At 49.7% G+C, this 17,663-nt stretch overlaps 6 protein-coding genes across 6 annotated transcripts; 5 read left to right on the top strand and 1 right to left on the bottom strand.

Annotated features, from left to right (window-relative positions):
• Positions 1–1,728: 1,728 nt before the first annotated feature.
• NCS54_01402800 (Carboxylic ester hydrolase) lies at positions 1,729–3,345 on the top strand (the record flags this gene model as incomplete). The annotated part of the gene is made up of 1 exon (XM_053159192.1): positions 1,729–3,345. The coding sequence occupies one exon, from the start codon at positions 1,729–1,731 to the stop codon at positions 3,343–3,345; it is 1,617 nt and encodes a 538-aa protein (XP_053015167.1).
• A 1,084-nt stretch (positions 3,346–4,429) lies between these two features.
• Positions 4,430–4,957, top strand: NCS54_01402700 (Hypothetical protein; the record flags this gene model as incomplete). The annotated part of the gene is made up of 1 exon (XM_053159191.1): positions 4,430–4,957. One exon carries the CDS (start codon positions 4,430–4,432, stop codon positions 4,955–4,957), a length of 528 nt encoding a protein of 175 aa, XP_053015166.1.
• Positions 4,958–5,601: 644 nt separating this feature from the next.
• NCS54_01402600 (DUF3669 domain-containing protein) lies at positions 5,602–6,873 on the top strand (the record flags this gene model as incomplete). The annotated part of the gene is made up of 1 exon (XM_053159190.1): positions 5,602–6,873. One exon carries the CDS (start codon positions 5,602–5,604, stop codon positions 6,871–6,873), a length of 1,272 nt encoding a protein of 423 aa, XP_053015165.1.
• Positions 6,874–9,928: 3,055 nt separating this feature from the next.
• NCS54_01402500 (Purple acid phosphatase) lies at positions 9,929–11,475 on the bottom strand (the record flags this gene model as incomplete). Its single annotated transcript, XM_053159189.1, has 2 exons — positions 9,929–11,292; positions 11,343–11,475. The coding sequence occupies 2 exons, from the start codon at positions 11,473–11,475 to the stop codon at positions 9,929–9,931; spliced, it is 1,497 nt and encodes a 498-aa protein (XP_053015164.1).
• A 1,935-nt stretch (positions 11,476–13,410) lies between these two features.
• Positions 13,411–15,176, top strand: NCS54_01402400 (MFS domain-containing protein; the record flags this gene model as incomplete). The annotated part of the gene is made up of 7 exons (XM_053159188.1): positions 13,411–13,476; positions 13,535–13,953; positions 13,996–14,392; positions 14,450–14,521; positions 14,569–14,666; positions 14,718–14,802; positions 14,856–15,176. 7 exons carry the CDS (start codon positions 13,411–13,413, stop codon positions 15,174–15,176), a joined length of 1,458 nt encoding a protein of 485 aa, XP_053015163.1.
• A 1,169-nt stretch (positions 15,177–16,345) lies between these two features.
• On the top strand, positions 16,346–17,130 carry NCS54_01402300 (Hypothetical protein; the record flags this gene model as incomplete). Its single annotated transcript, XM_053159187.1, has 2 exons — positions 16,346–16,498; positions 16,555–17,130. The coding sequence occupies 2 exons, from the start codon at positions 16,346–16,348 to the stop codon at positions 17,128–17,130; spliced, it is 729 nt and encodes a 242-aa protein (XP_053015162.1).
• Positions 17,131–17,663: the final 533 nt, after the last annotated feature.

The following is a 17,663-nucleotide window of genomic DNA, read 5'->3' as shown; positions in this document are numbered from 1 at the left end:
TACGAATGCAACATGGGCATTTGTTTGCACAACTCACGCCTGTCTACAGGCCAAGAGCCAGCCCATAACACCAATCAAGCATTTTGATGGTGACTCTCCGGGCCAGGACTCGCAATTTTGCCCAAACCCATCAAGGCAGTGGCCATCTCCGGCATCTGACTCACTCTCATAGGGCTCCTCTCTAGTTTGCAGTGAATGTTTACGGCGGTCGGGTCGACAACGATGACATATGCTGCTCCGCCAGTGCCAACGTTTTGATTTGTGGTAGTCTGGCTCTCATTTCCAAGACCCATTCATGTAAGAAACGCGGCCATGCCGAAGTACGCCAATATGGAAAGGGGGTCATTGGGTGATCGAAAGAAAAGTCCATGTGCAACATGCGGTCGCCAAAAGCCAACACGAGGATCTCATGCCTTATCTCGGGAGGTAGCTTGCTGAAGAACGGAGGGGCTTGGTTGGGGTTCTCGTGAGAAGCCGAGGGGGGTCAAAACATAATGTCGTCGCTCGGGGAGATAAGGAGGAATTTTACCCCTGCCTCGAACAACGTCGAGCCTGGATTGAAGCCAGCCGCCGAGTTTCGCTTTCATGGTGGAAAGTGGATAATGAATTATGAAGGATGGGTAACTCTCTGAACTGAAGATGGCAGGAAATTAATCTGACAATTCATTCTAGGCAGCGAAGTGTGGGTGTAAGAATGAGGTTATAAAGGCTCGTGTACAAACGATGATCCCTGTATCATGCTATATTAAGAACTCGCAATGCTCACCCTTTGCAAGGATATGACACCACTCACAAGCAGAAGTAAATGGATCAATATTAGTCCGCTGTCCGTGCAGTATTTATGCAAGCATAACCTGGACATGCCGCTGTCTACGATTTACGCCCTCAAGAGTTGTGCGTTCGATCATGTTCCCCGTTGCCTGCCTACTTAATATCATTGTCCTCTACTCTACTTCTCTTGTCATTTCCAATCTGTTAACCGAAAACATTTTCCCTTTCTTCAATAAGTTGATGTCTGCCCATCGTGGTGGGAAATATCACATTCGTTTGCCAAGGCATTAGCGAACTACCCTACTGTCGGGGTTCTTTTAATGACAGAAGTTTCACGAGATCTATATGACCTTCAGCAACTAATTAGAGAGAATTATTGATTCCATAAAAGCCATGAGCCTACTGCTCTTGTCAGCTCACATTAGCAGCAATGCCATAGCCCTCGTTGTCTACGAAATAGCCTGATAATGGGTATGTGTTTTACCTTTATGAAATGGCCGGTGATGACAACTCAAGGCTGAAGTTTTCTACTGTCCCCTAGTACTAGCTTTTCTAGAACCAAGAGTTCCCGTAGATGATAAGGAGAAGGAGTAAGAGGTCGCTTAATTGAAAAGGTGGTCGGGGAGTTGGCTCGCGGAGTTTGGAAAACTGTGGTTTTCCGTCGACTGAGGACGCCCAGCCAGCGCGTAATTACGGGCCCAATTACTCAGCCTGCGAAATAAAAGACCCATGCTTACCATTTTCTTCATCTAACGCTTATTTTTGGACGTTATTGGGCTGTCGGGCCAATGACGAGTTGAGACTCAACATGGAGGTATCGGAGTTAAGATGAAGACGCCGACAACGGCTTGGTAATTCACGATGCCAAAGGGAGTAAACGGGGCGGCTTCATGGTATATAGATTCAGTTAAAAGATGGGTGATGAGTTGTAGGTCAACAAATCAACCAACAGGCAACATGATGTCACTTCACCTCTTGTCCCTTCTGTTGGCTGCTGTTCCAATCACAGCGGCACCATCTACTCAACGCCACGTTTCGTCAGTTGCGGTAAACACAAGCTCTGGTATCTTTGAACCCTTCTTCAGAGATTCGCAACCCAAAGTTGCTTCATTCTTGGACATTCCCTACGCCGAAAGCCCCGTTGGGCCTCTCCGATTCGCCCCCCCCGTCGCGAAAAAGCACGAGGGAAAAGAGGTCACCAAAGCGACCAAGTTGCCTGCTGGTTGCTTCCAATATGTTGCACCAAATCTCAGAGGTACCATCACGGATGGCCCCGTCACCGCCGCTTCATTTCAGCGAGGAGATTACTCCAACACAACTGAGGATTGCCTCCGACTTTCTGTGTTTGCACCCAAGAGGGCAGTTGAGGAGACGGTATCGACAGCTTCTACACACCACGACTCTCTACCTGTCGTAATTTGGATTCACGGTGGAGGCTATAGCTTCGGAGGCACCAACGTTCCCTACCAGCTCGCCCCTAACTGGGTCCAACGCAGCCAGAGACATATAGTTGTTCAAGTCCAATACCGTCTCAATCTCCTTGGTCTCCCCAACGCTGCTGGCCTAGCTAAAGACGGAAAGAATTTGAACTTGTCTTTCCTTGATCAACGCCTCGCCGTTGAGTGGGTGCGTGACAACATTGCTCGGTTCGGCGGTGATCCCTCCCGCATCACTTTTTGGGGAGAAAGCGCGGGAGCGTACTCGGTGGACAGCTATCTGTTTGCCTGGCCTCGAGATCCCATTATCAAAGGCGTCATTGCCGACTCCGGAAATGCAGTGGCCATTGAGAGCGTCTTGTCTGACTCCAACAACCACAGCACGTTCTCAGTGGCTGCGAGCCGCCTTGGGTGTGGCGGTTTATCACCCCAGGAGGAACTAGAGTGTATGCGCCGGGTTCCCGAATCCAAGATCAAGGCATATTTGCAAGCAGATATTGGTGCGGGAGGTGCCGCTGATGATGGGCTAATGTTCGGAACCATTGCGGACAACGTCACCATTTTTGCCAATTACACTGAGAGAATCGGAAAGGACCCTTCAAAGTATCCAGCCCACATTCCCATGTTAATCGGCACCAACGCCAACGAAGGAGCCGCAGTCGTCCCATACGACTTTGAAGGGAGTAAAACGGCGACCAAACTCCCTGGCGACCTTGCCAAGATATCCCAGGGGTTTGGACTGAACCTTCAATGCACAACTCTGAAAGAAGTCAGGCTTCGGTCAAAGGCTGGGGCAACAACATACCAATACCTTTACGCTGGCAACTTCACCAACATCTCACCTCTACCCTGGCTAGGGGCGTACCACACCGCGGAGCTGCCTCTAATGTTTGGCACATGCGAAATTGACGGGCCATCAACTCCCTTTCAAAGACGTGTTAGTAAGCGAATGCAGGACCTCTATCTCAAGTTTGCCATCGAGCCAGCACATGGACTGGAAGAGGCTGGGTGGAAACCGGCAACAGAAGTACTGGACAGGTCTAGGATTGTTGAGTGGGGTGCAGATGGCAAGGTTGAGCAAGCGTTGAGTGCTAAGCGCCTCCGGGATGAGTGTATCAAGAATGGTTACGCTGTGTAGATCTCTACTAACTAAAGCTACTCTGGGTATCTAACTCTACATTTAGCAGTCGAGTCCGAAATGTACCACTCTGGAACCCTTTACTTGTGCTTTCTCGTGATACTCTTGAACCCATCGTCACCTTCCTATCTAGTATTCGGAAGTCTGCCTCGGCCCAGTGTGGTCTAAGCAGGCGACTTTGAAACAAAGGCTTCAGGGATCCGTCGATAGGGTCTTGAAAATCTTGCCAGAAGTGGCTCGATATGGCCGTCTATAGTCTTAAAGTTATTTCTCCGCTGTCGGGAGAACTGCCCATCTGAATGTGTTTCACCGAGAACCAGGATCTTCCACCAATGGAGAGTTTTGTGCCAAGCATTGATCCCAGTTAGGTATTAATTAGTCCGAAGTCTATTCTGGGCGATCGCTATAGACCGTCAGTGTGGTTTCAATGGCACAGGAGAGAATAAGTATGACTATTCGGAAGACTGTTGACCGTGATACCCGTCTATCATCAAGACGTGCGATATATTCCATGCCCATGATTATCAGTGAGTACTGAGTAAGAGCTTAGATGGTTAGTTAATGACCTTCTAAGAGAACAGGTCAGGGTACTCCTTGTATAGGCCCCAAATGGATATTCATTGGTGACCGCCATCATTGCCGATGGAGTGATGGCAATGACCGCTACTGGCGCGATTGTAGACATGCGGAATTGTGTAGCATCAACGGAAGACCCGTGGCCGTAACAGGGTTGCATCAGCAAGAAGAGGCAGGGATCGCATCAACCTGACACAGGTAGTCCCGCAAAGGCCAATCGGAGCTATGACGGTGGTTATTCCACACGAGCGGATGAAACGAAGAAATTGAAAGGGATAAGATCGAAGGCCGGCAATGCAGTTGCAGGGGTCTGCAAACATGATATAAGTAGGAACGACGCCAGAGTGAAACAAGTTTATCAGTAGACGCAGAATACAGTTAGACCTCAGCTATTAGATCAGCCTTCAGACTTTGGCATCCATTCTCATACTTCATCACTAGCCTTTCCAGTGTCACCAGCATTGACATCTCAACCTATCGAAGTCCTGATATTCGACAAGCAAAGAACATGCGTTTCTCTATCCTGACTGTCGCTTTGGCTTACGCCTCGACCGCCTCAGCAGCTTTGAGCTGGTCATTGCAAAAGGCCTCCAACCCAACATCAGACCAAGCTGATGCATACGGGCGGATTGAGGAGGCCATGCGTCGCGCCGTGGCACGATATGGGCGCTTCACTGACGCCAGCAAGACCATCCGCGTCTACTACGCCCCCGGCGTTCCCACTGCCGAAGCAAGCTACAACGGAGATCTCCGCTTCGGTTCAAACCGGGCTTACATGACTGAGCGGACGGCAATGCATGAAATTGCTCACACCTTGGGTGTTGGACAGACGGCTGCCTTTGACCAAAAGTGCGCAGCCAACAACTGGCCTTCTGCAACCCGTCTCCTTCAATCTTTCGACGGCCCAAATGCTCGCATCAACTGTGGCGGCGGCCACTTTTGGCCATATGGTCTCAACTACGACAACGAGTGGAGCGAGACCAACGCGAACCGACATGTCCAAATGATTGATGCTATGCTGGCTGATGGAATGTAACAGGACTAGGCGGAGGTGCTGTGAAGGAGGTTGGGATTGAACACGAATGAATGACTTGAATTATTTCGAATGCACATTATTCAACACGATAATAGATTGAAACATCTAGTGCAGTGTCTTGTGTGAATGGCCCATATAGATCAGTGATGAGAGTCTCGCTCCAAACTATCTGAAGGGCATTGGTTACTCTAATGATAGCAACGAAGACACAGAGGAAAGTCTGTGACAGAAACCAACACAGAATACCAAAAATAAACGCGATTGTTTTTATTCGCAAGTGCAAAGGCTTGGGTGCTGAGGAGTAACAGATATTCTCTAGCTGGGAGGTGTAGAGCAGTTCCAAATTCCAGTTACATCCTGGAGGCCTTCACTACCTAGTAGAGGAGTATCATCAAGTCTGACATTCAACTAGTTAGGCCAAACAGCCGTGCAGACAGGCAACCATCGGTTGCATTGATGTTGCACTGCCCCCAAAATGATTCCTCATCATGCTGACTGGAAGCTAAATTAGCTGCCTAGACGCAGAATCTCATGCAGTATAAAATGCTTCATTATACCCCCAACGGATATTCGCTTTGTTTTGATCCTAAGAGATCTCAACTTGGGATATTCCTCCCAGCCCTCTCTTTCTCTCCATAATCACAATGGATATCCCACACGATGAGAGCCTCGATGAGCTCCCACCTCAACCCTCCTCCGCCGATGCGTTAGCCACAGAGAAGCTATCTGAACTTCTCGACCGACACAGAAATACACATCTGGAAGAGCACATTGGGCAAGACAAAGGGCTCTCACCGGTGGAATTGGCTACTCGACTTCTTTCGTTGGACACGATCGTTAGCAGTAGAGATTCGAACATCGCCAAGGAGATCCCGAAAAAGACTATTGGTTTTCGCAAGATCGGATTCGGACAATGCGGCCTCGTTTTTGAATGGCCTGGCCGAGAGATGGTTGTTAAAGTAGCTAGACCGGGCTTTCAGGGCGCCCTCTGGGTCGATCATGAAGCCCATAAAGCTGTCTATTCTGCGTTCTCGAAACAGAATAATGCCCCCCAGTGCCGAGTTCCACGGGTATTCAGCCACATATCAAAGGACAACCGGTGGTGGCAGGGAAACAAGGGGCTGTTCATGGAGCAGCACGATGATTTCCCCTTTCCATCTTCGGCACTCACTTCAGAACATATCTTGCCATTAGCTGGAGTTGTACGAGAAATATTGATCGAGAGGTATTGCCCTCAAAGCATGCAACAAGCCGCGCTGGAGAGCCCCTTGAACCGCGATTGTCTGGCTCGGATCTACCTTGGCCGACGGCGCTCGCCTCACCAGCCTCGACAGGTGAGCTTTTCTCTCAGAAACTTTAATCTGTGCCTTGATCAAATGATGAACCTTGACCTACCCGTTTCATCATATGCCTCGGCGATTGGAGAAGCACTGGCAATTATCCACTGGGCCGCCAACGTGGATGGATACGATGCCGAGTTTGTTCTGGGCAGCGAGGCCAGCATTAGTTCACAATCGCCGAAAACTCCTTCTCCCCAGACCATTCTAGAGTCCTCTTGGGCCGTAACTGAAGGCAGGAGAAAGACTACTCGGATCTGGGTGCTCGACTTTAACCTGTGCACCCGATGGGAGGAGAGAATCGGATGGGAACAACCCGAGGCCCTGATCGAGCAACTCGTGACGGCGTTTTTTGAAAACGACCCGTACTACCCGTTACCACTGATGGATGATGACCTGGGCAAGCAGCTCTGGTCTGACTTCCGGGATAGTTACATAATCAAGGCGGAAGAGGTTCTGGCAGAGAAGGGCGAGAGGCTGAGGGTGCTCCCTTGTACATTCATCAATGCCTGCATTGAGAGGGAGCGGCGAAATCTCGATCATGGATTGGGACATGGACATCGCCAACACAAGGGATAAAATTGCCCAACCAACTTGCCATGGTATCAGACGTCGATTGTAAGTGACATGGGCATGTCAGAATCACAGTCGAGGACAATGTAACAAAGCTGCCCATTGAGACATCGAAAAATTGCTATTAGTGTTGTACCAGAAGTAAAATCGTTGGAGGATCATAACCAGAAATGCATGCTTCTCGAAGCACTTCGTACCAGCTCGTGTACACGATGACCTTGGCTTAAGCAAACCGAGTCAGCCTGTGTTGAAAGTCATGCCCAATCAAAAGATGACCAGTCAATTTCATCATCTGAGTACTCGTCCGGGATTGCAACTTCAGGGCGGTCTCCGGAGGATGCAGCATCTCGACGATGTCCCACCGATGTTATCTTTGGGCCGTCTTCCAGGGTCCCAGCTTTTGGACAGTCTTCCAAAGAACTGATGTCGGGAAAATCCTCCAAGAAAGATATGTCCGGTAACTCATCTGATGATGCATCGTCTGAGTGATCTAGCGCGGATGTAGCATCAGGGCTGGTTTGAGGCAAGACGGATTGGCGTGGGGGCAAGGGTTGGCTTGGTTGGTACTCTTCATGGGCCAGGGATAGCTCCTGTGCAAAATGTCTCCTGAAGAAGGCTCTCACTTGCTCATTTCCGGCACTACCCATTGCCAACGTTTGAAAGTCGCCCACGAGTTTGAGTCCCCGGAGACTAGTCGCCCTCGACAGGGCGACATAGGCTTGGCCCTCCGCGAACACTTTTGACAAGTTAATCATGACACGGTCCATCGTCATCCCTTGACTTTTATGGATAGTCATAGCCCATCCGGCGGCTAGCAGGATCTGGGTACGGTATAGAAGAGAATAAGGCTCCCTATCTCCGAGAGACGTGACGATACACGTAGGGAAAATGGTGCGCTTCTTGCCATTGTGGAAGCGGACTCGTGGCCATGCCTTCACCCTCTGTCGATACGCAAACCTTCAGATCTGCTCCTCTCTGAGCTCTGCATGTTTCCCTCTAAGAGCCTGCCAAGGAGGAATACTGTCGTCAGAGAGTTGAGCTTTCGGGAGCTTCGCTTCGTCAAATTTCTCGAACCGTAAATGATGCCCTGGCTTCAATTGCACAGCCCTGGCTTCAATTGCACAGCCCTGGCTTCAATTGCACAGCCCTGGCTTCAATTGCACAGCCCTGGCTTCAATTGCACAGCCCTGCCCCGATGTCAAGGTTGATCTGTAGGACAACAACCATCGCGGTCTTGACGGAAAGCTCGCGTCTGAGGCGATGTTCTTCCAAGCCCGCCAGGGTTCCATCAGGAAGCCAGTTGAATTTCTCCTCAAGATGTTTATCCCTATAATCGATCCATCAATAATCGTCGAAGCATCCGTATCGGCGTGGAGGCGTCTTCAACTTTTCGAATTGGAATGTATTAACGCTGTCAACTTCTTTATTTGTACACAGAAGCGTGGTCGCATTGGCGGTGTCGTTGGGATGATCCATGAGCACCTGCATCTCGGCTGGAGAGATCGCATGCCCAATTCGGCACTTCTGAAGAATTCGAATAAAGTGTGCGTCGTTCTGATGATGGATTTCGTTCAAATGTCTGGGTGAAGTTGGCTTCCTTCCAGGCAGAGCTCATGAAAGCCCATTTGTTTTTCTCTAGGAATGGGCCATGCTTGTTCTTGCAGTTGAACACCGTGAGAATTTGCTTTGTTTTCGGGTCATACATCTCCTGCCCACACTCCACGCAGTGTTGGAAGGGATGGGCCGGGGGGAGTTGGCAGAAGTCGCCAGTGACGATGAGCTGAACTCCCCCAAAAGGGCGGTCTGCATTCCAGGTTTGGGAGACGCCCCTTACCTTTTTTAGGGTCTTGTTAATTCGCTCCAGAAAATTGCTCGAGACCATGCTAATCTCGTCGATGATGAGGACATGAGTTTGCCCCAGACGTTTCCTGGTATACGGGCTACTTTTCGGCGGTTTCCCCTCCCTCTCCTCTGGGGGTTTCTGATGGTACTCGAGCCACTTTCTTCCGTGTCTTGTTAGATCAATGAGATCGTCCACGCATAGATTGTCATCCTCAGGTGTCCACCCCAGATAGCTCGAGAGCGTCCTAGCACCAACTTGGACAGCCGCTGAACCAGTGGGTGCAGTAACCCAGAAGACTTTATTTGGAACCTTTTCTAGTTTTCCCACAATGGCTTTCAAAACAGTGGATTTTCCACAGCCGGCTGAGCTGGTGAAGAAAATATTGGGTGGGGGCGTCTGGTCAAGAAGGTCGACAATCCCCTGTTGCTCCGCGGAAAGCGTTGGTGCAGCTTCCAGCGACCCGACGATGTCGTTATACAGGGAGTTATTGGGGACTCTGCTGTCCTGATGCACATTATCATTCGACGCGGAGTTGCCAGGAATACCATCGAGGACTTGCTGCGCATCGTCCAGCTGCTTGGACTCAGCAGGTGTGTTCCCAAGCGGCGAGCCAGGTCGGGGATACCCAATAGGCAAGCTGATCGGACCTGGTGCGTCCTGGACTGAACCAGAGATGAATGAGGGCCCACATGGTGGTGGTCGAGGTGCGGCTTTAGCGTCGACTTCGCGCTTCCTTTTCTTGCCAGAAGTGGGACCAGGGAGGAAACTAGCAGTTGATTCCGTGAATGGTTTCGTAGCATTATCAAAAACAGGGGTTAGCATGCGCTGTGCGGGCCGCGACCGAAGGCCCTTGCGTCTGGGTTTCCGCATCGTCGTCGGTAGCGGCAGTCAAAAGCTGGTCCTATTAGCGCCTGGGGTCATTGGAACAGGCCTCGCATTGGGAAGTTTACTGACAAGTGGTATATCAGGATCGAATACTTGGGACAGGGTGCTGGTCATGCAGCGTAACCTGCTGTCAGTTGGTGCATTGTTCGATAGGGAATGGATAACAAACGCGTCATGCGCTCACGTGGTAAATCACACACTCAAAGCGTGTTGGACACTCAAAACGCCCTCTCGATACTTATGCATTCTTTCATTCTTTCATATCTCGGCTCAATGAAATACTCTATTTTGTGCAACCTCAAGACCCTCAAGGTATCCATCAATCCCCGCTGATCAGACCTGCCGGACAAAACGCTCCTTATGAGACTTGATAAGCTGCGACCGATCCAACACCTCGCCAGTTGAAGAGCGGATGAAGTCAACCTGCAGCTTCTGAGCATCCACAAACCGAATCGTGGCATAACTAAAGTCGTCTGCATATGCAAGTGCATTCAACGGCGTCTTCTTCCCAACACTACTCAAGCCTTCAATGTTTCCCGCGCCTCCAGCAACAATATACATGGGTGCCTTTGGATTGTTCATGCCCGAAGGGTCCAGGGTTCCGTTGTATGCAGGATAAAACCTTTGGGAGTTGTGTACGTGTCCGAACACGCCGAGGTCCACGCCGTACTTGTAGAAAATGTTTTCGAATGCATTTTGGCACGGCTGGCATCCTTCATCGCCTGTTGTGTACCATGGCCGATGTCCTGCGACAACAACCCAGGGAGTGACGTCTCGGTCAACAGATGCGAGATCCGCCTCGAGAAACTGAAGTTGCTGATTCGGACTACCGAAAGGTCCGCTGTTGAGATTGGCAGATCCTCCCGGTGCGTCAGGGGCGTCAGGAAAGTCCGTCTCGGTGTCGATCATGACCACATGAACCATGCCATACTCGAAAGAGAACCAGAAGGGTGGGTTGGCGAGCTGCTTTGCCTTGTTCGCATTGACTCTCGCAGTATCATCTGATGATGTCGATGCAAATGCCTGTGGCATTGTCCGTCCGAATCTGTTCATAAAGTCGGTAAAGTTCTTCTGGCCCTCTGGACAAAGAAGATTCAGCAATGGTACTTCTTCGCAGGCTGCCTCGTGATTTCCAGGGCTGACCATGTAGGGCTTCCGACCAGAAATAGGCGCAAGCTGGTCGTAGAAATTCTCAAGGATGGCTTGATAAGCCTGCTCTCCATGAAGTAAGTTCTTTGGCTTCAGGAACCAGTCGTCAGCATAGGCCAGATCACCTGGATGGATGATAAACTCATAGTCGTCGGCCGTAGACGCAAGACGGCCAATCGTCGTGTGATTCAGTGAAGGTTGTATGTTGGGAATCACGTCTCGTTTGGCCTGGTCCATGTTAATCGTAAATCCATCTTCGCCATAAACACCCAGGTCAATGATGGCGTTGATGGAGAACGGAGTCTTATCTCCGGCCGTTCGAGGGCTGAAAAACTCATCAACAGAGGAATTTGTCGAGGTGATCTTGTAGTAGTAGGTTGTTGCTGGCTTTAGACCAGTGAGCTTTACTGCATTGGCCCAGGTGCGAGAGGTAGGATAGGTGATTGAAGTATCCGAGCAAGCCTCCTGGTTAAGCAGCTCTCTTGAAGTGCCATATTTAACGCAGGGGTTGCTTTGCTTGGAATATGTATTCCACCCTATCGTAACACCTTTAAACACTTGTTAGCATAGGTCCAAGCAGCGTGGCTAGGTGACTTACTGTTCGGCCCATCTAGAGACAGACGTTGCTGAACTGGCGTCGACGAATCTGAGGGTATGGGTGGAAGGCTGGCCTTTGATAGAGCTGTCCCTATCAAGAGTGAAAAGATTGCGATGCAATTGTAAGAAACCATTTTGTAGTGTCAACTCTGCATTTACTGATTCAGCTTCATCTCGCGGACTGGGCTTCTGAGTTATATGCAAATCAGACTGTGCATCGTCTCAAGCACATTGAGTGCCGTGTATCCGGCGTCCTGGCTTAGTTTCGGTAACCTTCCTCTTCAGGACATTTGCCGTGCTCTTGTTCCACATTTTGAGTAGTTTGGCTCGGGATGTATGACGTTGCATGTGAAACTGATAGACCTCGTGCTTATTGAACGTCGTGTAATTGGTCCGTCGAGTCGGTCAGCGATCGTAGTAAATGATCGACCCGACAGGGCCTCTGGTTAAGGCTAGTTTACTCGTTTTCTTCGGTGAACGTCCCAGGAGCACTCGAAATGCAAAAGGTTTTCGTGTTCAATGTCAGCCAAGACGAGCTCAAAGGTCTCGTTGAAGCGGTAGAATTTGGTGCTCACACTTGTCTTGGTCATTCCTCATTGTGCGGGACCAGATAGTGTATGAGGAGATTATTTAGCGAGATACCTGTGTTGATATTCGTTAATTCATGAAATCAGCTCCTTGTTGCAGCGGTCAACAAGGTAGGGTGCAATCACTAAAGATCAAATGCGGCATTATACCGCTCATCAGGGGCACTGGTTTTTTGTCCGCTTAATAGAAATATTATCGCGCTGTTGCTTTGTTCTGATACATACGTAATTTTTTATCATCTCACATTGATAAAACTCCTAAAGAACTGTCCTAATTAAGTCGTCCGAAACAACGAGGAAACTCATGCCACCATTCTTACAGGTTCATTGTTGTCGATCTTCATCATGTCTATAGAAGGGACATCGAACGCTCACAGTATCACAGAATAAAAGTTCTAACAGATATCAGCATTCAAGTGTTACCGTGAAACACTACAGCCTGGTGTTCCAGGCCCTCATGGAACCCCGTTGCGTTGCCAGATCTTTGAACTTGAACAGATCGCTAATGTAGCCAAGGCCCTGCGAAAAAGTATCAAATCGCTACACGAAGAGATTTTTAGAGGATGATTTATGATGTCTCAAAATTCGCCCGGCTTTTCTCTTGATGTTCTCTGGCACCCCTTCACGGCGCCTTCTCTTGCAAGGTTAAGACAGCCGGAGAGCGAAAGGGTGAGCATATTGTGCGTAGTTAAATGTCATTATTAAAGAGAAGGATGCATATAATAGTGTTAATTCTCAGAGGACGGACAATCAGATCCAAATACTGCAGAGAGAGAGACTTCTACGCACAAGGTGAGTGCCTACGGCTCGACGCTGGGATCTCAGTTTGTCACCCTTGGTTGACATGTATAGATACAGTTTTGTCAAAGAAGATAGTCTTCTTTTTGGAAGTATATTAAAGGGGAAATTATAGGAATGCCAGATGGATCAGCGCACAGTTGAGAAAATGGGTGACGAGCCATAGCATCAGAAACTGTAGTTAAGTAGCGGCCCGTGAACACATAAAAGAATCTCGAGGCTTGAACTAAACCGTCCAATCAAAATAAGAAGATAGAAATACATGTCCATCGCCATTACCTGCTTTACTGTTTCATTTATCCGCTCCACATCGAGAGGAACTCATCTCGCTACTGCAAAGGTGAGCTCCTCGCACACCGACAAGAGTGTCCAGCTCAGTCAAGTCAACACATATGTAGCGTCTCAGATGGACGTCAATTATAAATCGCACGAGCTACTTATTCATTCACACAAATTTCGGTCTATATCTACTCAATATTCAGATCTCGGCGTCGGTCTCCGGCGCCGAGCACTCCTCCATGGGGATGTGGGGATGGAGGATCGGCACCCCAGTGTCAAGGTGCGGGGAATATCTCGGTTACATAGTGAGGAAAGGTTTTGTCTCGGCTCCTTTTCCTTCTCTCGACTTGACTGTTGCAATTTCTTTCGTCTTTCATCTCAGGACTTGTCAGCATAGTCATCAAGATGCCTTCCACAGCCAACATCGACACTCGCGTCGATATAGCTGATGACCTAGCAGCGGTCGAAAAGGTAACACCAAGCTCTTGGTCAAGCCACCCAAGCCATTTGGTTCTAATCTCCGCTTTAGCATGGCTCCGATGGCGGCCCAGAGAACGCCACCGCCATCGACCCGAAGCTGCAGAGCTCGCTTCTGCGCAAGCAAGATTCACGCATCATCCCCTTGGCAGCGGGTATATACTTGCTCTGCTATCTCGACCGTTCCAACATTGGCAATGCCAAGGTTCTAAACTCATCAACCAAGCATGACCTTCTCTCCGAAACCGGCATGTCCAACTTGGACTACACCATCGCCCTCATGGTGTTTCTAATTGCCTACGCGCTCTTCGAGGTGCCCTCCAACTACTTTCTCAAGCGCATGAAGCCAAGCCGATGGATCTCGTTCCTCATGTTCTCTTGGGGCACCATCACTATGTGTCTTGGCGCTGCCCACAACTACGGTTCTGTCACAGCTATGCGATTTTTGCTTGGCGTTTTCGAAGCAGGCAAGTATCACGCCAATTGCATCTCATCTCAAGTCTAATAAGTCAGGTCAGGTTTATTCCCAGGCTTGGTATACTACTTGACTTTCTGGTATCGCCCTGAAGAAAGATCCCTCCGTGTTGCGACCATTCTTGCTTCAGCAACGCTTGCTGGTGCATTTGGTGGCGCCATCGCATATGGTGTTGGCCATATGAATCAAGTTGGCGGTTTGTCTGGTTGGCGATGGCTGTTTATCCTCGAAGGTGCTCCTTCAGTGGTATCGGCGGCATTGGTGTGGTTTTGCCTCCCTGACTATCCCGAGACAGCCAAGTGGCTTTCCCTAGAAGAGAAGGATCTGGCAGCTGCCAGGTTGGCTGAACAAGGCTCTCACGGAAGCAGTAAATCCATGACCTGGGAAGATGCCAAGTCGACACTCCTGGAATGGAGACTATGGTGTCACTACTTGGTGGGTGCTTGCCTTTCTCAGGTGGCATTATGCCGTTGCTAATTCGCATAATTATAGATCTACTTTGGCATTTCAGCACCATTCTCAAGTCTGTCTTTGTTTACACCATCAATCACTGCAGGCCTTGGGGTAAGTTGCCAGTCGCTTCAGGTTGATTCCAAGCTGACCAATTCCAGTTCGCAGACTTGAGAGCTCAGTTGATGACTGTGCCTCCATACGCAGCGGCATACGTAGTCACACTCCTCGTGTCTTGGTCGGCTGATAGATACAACGCGTTAGTGGCAACACCAAATATTTGTTCCGTGATCGAAGCTGACCTTTCTAGCCGCGCCCTCCATTCCGCTGCATTCTCTCTCATTGGGGCTGTGGGGTTCATCGCGTCTGCAGTTCTGCCAGCTCATTCATATAGTGCAAGTACAAGCCGGTTCTCCATAGTAAGAAACAACGTGCTGACCTCTTCTAGCCTCGTTATGGATGTCTCATTGTTGCAGCTTGCGGTTCATTCGCCTGCATTCCTCCTCTCCTAGGCTGGCTTTCATCCAACCTGCAATCCACCGCAGCCATTGGTTTGGCGATTGCCTTGAACATCTCTATGGGAGCCCCTGGTCAGATTGTGGGAGTCTGGATCTACAAGGCTGAGGAAGCTAAAAAGGGATATCCAACCGGCCACTGGACCAATGCTGGGTTGCTCTTGTTCGTGTCCGCGGGTTGTATCGTGATGCACTTCTACTATGTATGGAGGAACAGGCGTGGGGGCGTCGGTGATCCCATCTTCAAGTATTAAAGTCTGCAAGACGGACCGACCCGGACACCATCCACTATTGCAAAGCCTATTTAGGTTGACAGTAGTCATTAATCAATAGATGCAGTGACTAATCAGTATTGTATCCATCTAACTGATCTGATCCATGGCCACCTATCGACCAAGTACGTGACACATGGCGGATAACCCCGGCCATACTTCTTATTCTCAGGGCCCCCGTGACTAGCAAGACCACACAGTCAACTCCCGTAGGCTAAAACACCCTTCCTTTATGCTTTAGAGTTTATTCTAATCCTTGCTTATGGTATGCGAAAGATAGTCGGGCTTGGTTTCCAACGAGCGCCCGCCGGGACTTATCTCAAGAATTTAATTAGTGTGTTGACGATATTCGGTTACAGGGCCTTGGCTTACCTACATCAATGAAGTGCAAGAAAGCCGCTTTAGTGTATTAACATCCAATGTTCATTCTACCATCTATTTCATTTGCCTTGTGGTATCCAACAAGCCCGAGTATATCGTCCTCTAGCTGCGCAACCTTCAATGTTTTCAGCTCGCAGCCAAGAGAACCCCGTGGAACTTTCTCCATCAGTGGTTGGACAGTGTGGTAAACCTTCAGCCACTCCACCTCTTGGCCGGCATATCTTACTAAGAAGCCGCAGAAGACGCGTGTCCAAAGGTCACGCCAAGGCCACAACCAGCTCAATCACCAGACACATAAACATGCAAATTGTCTCCCCAACAGCAGCTCACGGCGCTCCGGCATCACCGAGGTTCCCTGCTCCGTCTCCGCCATCTGACCCGCTGCGCCCAGCGCCGAGCCACAGCTGATCTTGACCCGATGCCGACGGATCCGGCCGCCAAGTCGTGGCAAAGTGCCGAAATCCGTGGCATTTGTGTCAAGCTAAGCTGTTGGACGGGAACTGCGCCACCTTGACATGAAGGAAGTATGATATCAGCCGAGATTGATACCAAGACAGAAGACGTACCAGCGCCAAGCTGAAGGTGGCTGTTGGTGGTCAGCTCGTGTTCAACCTTGATGACGACAGCAGCTGCTGGAAGATTAAATGGGAACCTGACCCCTCCTCTGTTGCGAACTCAATTTGGTCTCCATACACTTTTACTGCGTTATTTCCAATCTCCCTAGATCAGTCACACGCTACCTACTTTACAACATCCAAACAATTTCAGACATGTCGGCACAGGACTACTACAGCGGTGGAGGTGGAGGACAGCAAGGAGGCTACGGTCAACAAGGCTACAACCAAGACGGATATGGTCAGCAAGGTCGACAAGACTATGGCCAGCAGCAGGGCTACGGCCAACGACAGGGCTATCCCCAACAAGTGAGTTTTGAACCCGCGACGCCGAAACATCAAGCAACATACTAACAGCTTCGCAGCAACAGTACTCACAGAGCTCCGGATATGGCGGCCCTCAACAGTCTGAGTATGACAACCGCGGACAATCCTACAACCAACAACAGGGTGGTCCCTATGGAGGCTCTTCCGCATACCCCGGCGGTGACCAGGGTCAGCCCGGACCCGACGGAGAACGAGGACTCGGTGCAACCCTTGTTGGAGGAGGTGCAGCTGGCTGGGCCGCCCACAAGGCTGGCGGTGGCCTCCTAAGCAGCCTCGCTGGTGCGGCCGCTGGCGCAATTGGCGCAAACCTTATCGAGCACAAGTTCAAGAAGCACAAGAAGGACAAGAAGAACCACAAGGATGGTCGCCCTCGAAACTACTCTGGCGACTCAACAAGCAGCAGCGACTCCGACTCGGATGACGATCGACGTCGTCGTCGCCGCGATGACGACCTTGCTTACGGTGACCGCAGCTACGATAATGATCGCCGCCGTCGTGAGGAAGAGAATTTGCGCTATGGAGATTCTCGGCGGGATGACTACGATCGACGTGACGACGGTGGCTACGGGGGCCATCATCACGGCCAATCAAACTATGGTGGCTCTCGGTGGTGATCAATTCCATGAGTGTATTAGGGTTTGCAGTTTATGAAGTCTTTTTCTTTTTTTCAATCGCCATAACGCTCTTGGCAATGAGAGAATCTAGATCCGATTCAATTTTCAAGTACCTCTTTGAAAGCGAGAACTACACTTTATCTTTCTCATCACTCAAATGAAATTGCAAATGCCGCAACGCTTAGTGTGCTGTCTACAATTCAAGCTTGCTATTTCTGCTATTTGCAAAAATATGCGAAATGAAACTGGTGCCTCCTCGCTAAGGCTATTAGAGAAAAATGACGTCTGTATACTACCTACATAGGTATTTCCAGTGATGTATAAGATAATAACTACCCTTAAGACTCTATGCTAGAATTTCTGGAGCTCTATATCTCTGTCTCTTCAAGTACTGTTCGAGCGGTTCAATGCCCAGCCCATCAAGGATATTCAACACCATCAAGCAACCTGGTGGATCAACGGATTGCAACAATATCCTTTGGACAGGTAACGATAAAATACATAGAGTTCATGAAAAACGTGTATTCATATCA

This window comes from Fusarium falciforme, chromosome 12 (genome assembly GCF_026873545.1).
Source record: "Fusarium falciforme chromosome 12, complete sequence".
Lineage (NCBI taxonomy): Eukaryota > Fungi > Ascomycota > Sordariomycetes > Hypocreales > Nectriaceae > Fusarium > Fusarium falciforme.
Note: the sequence above shows the minus strand (reverse complement) of the source record. Positions and strands in the feature narration are given on the sequence as shown.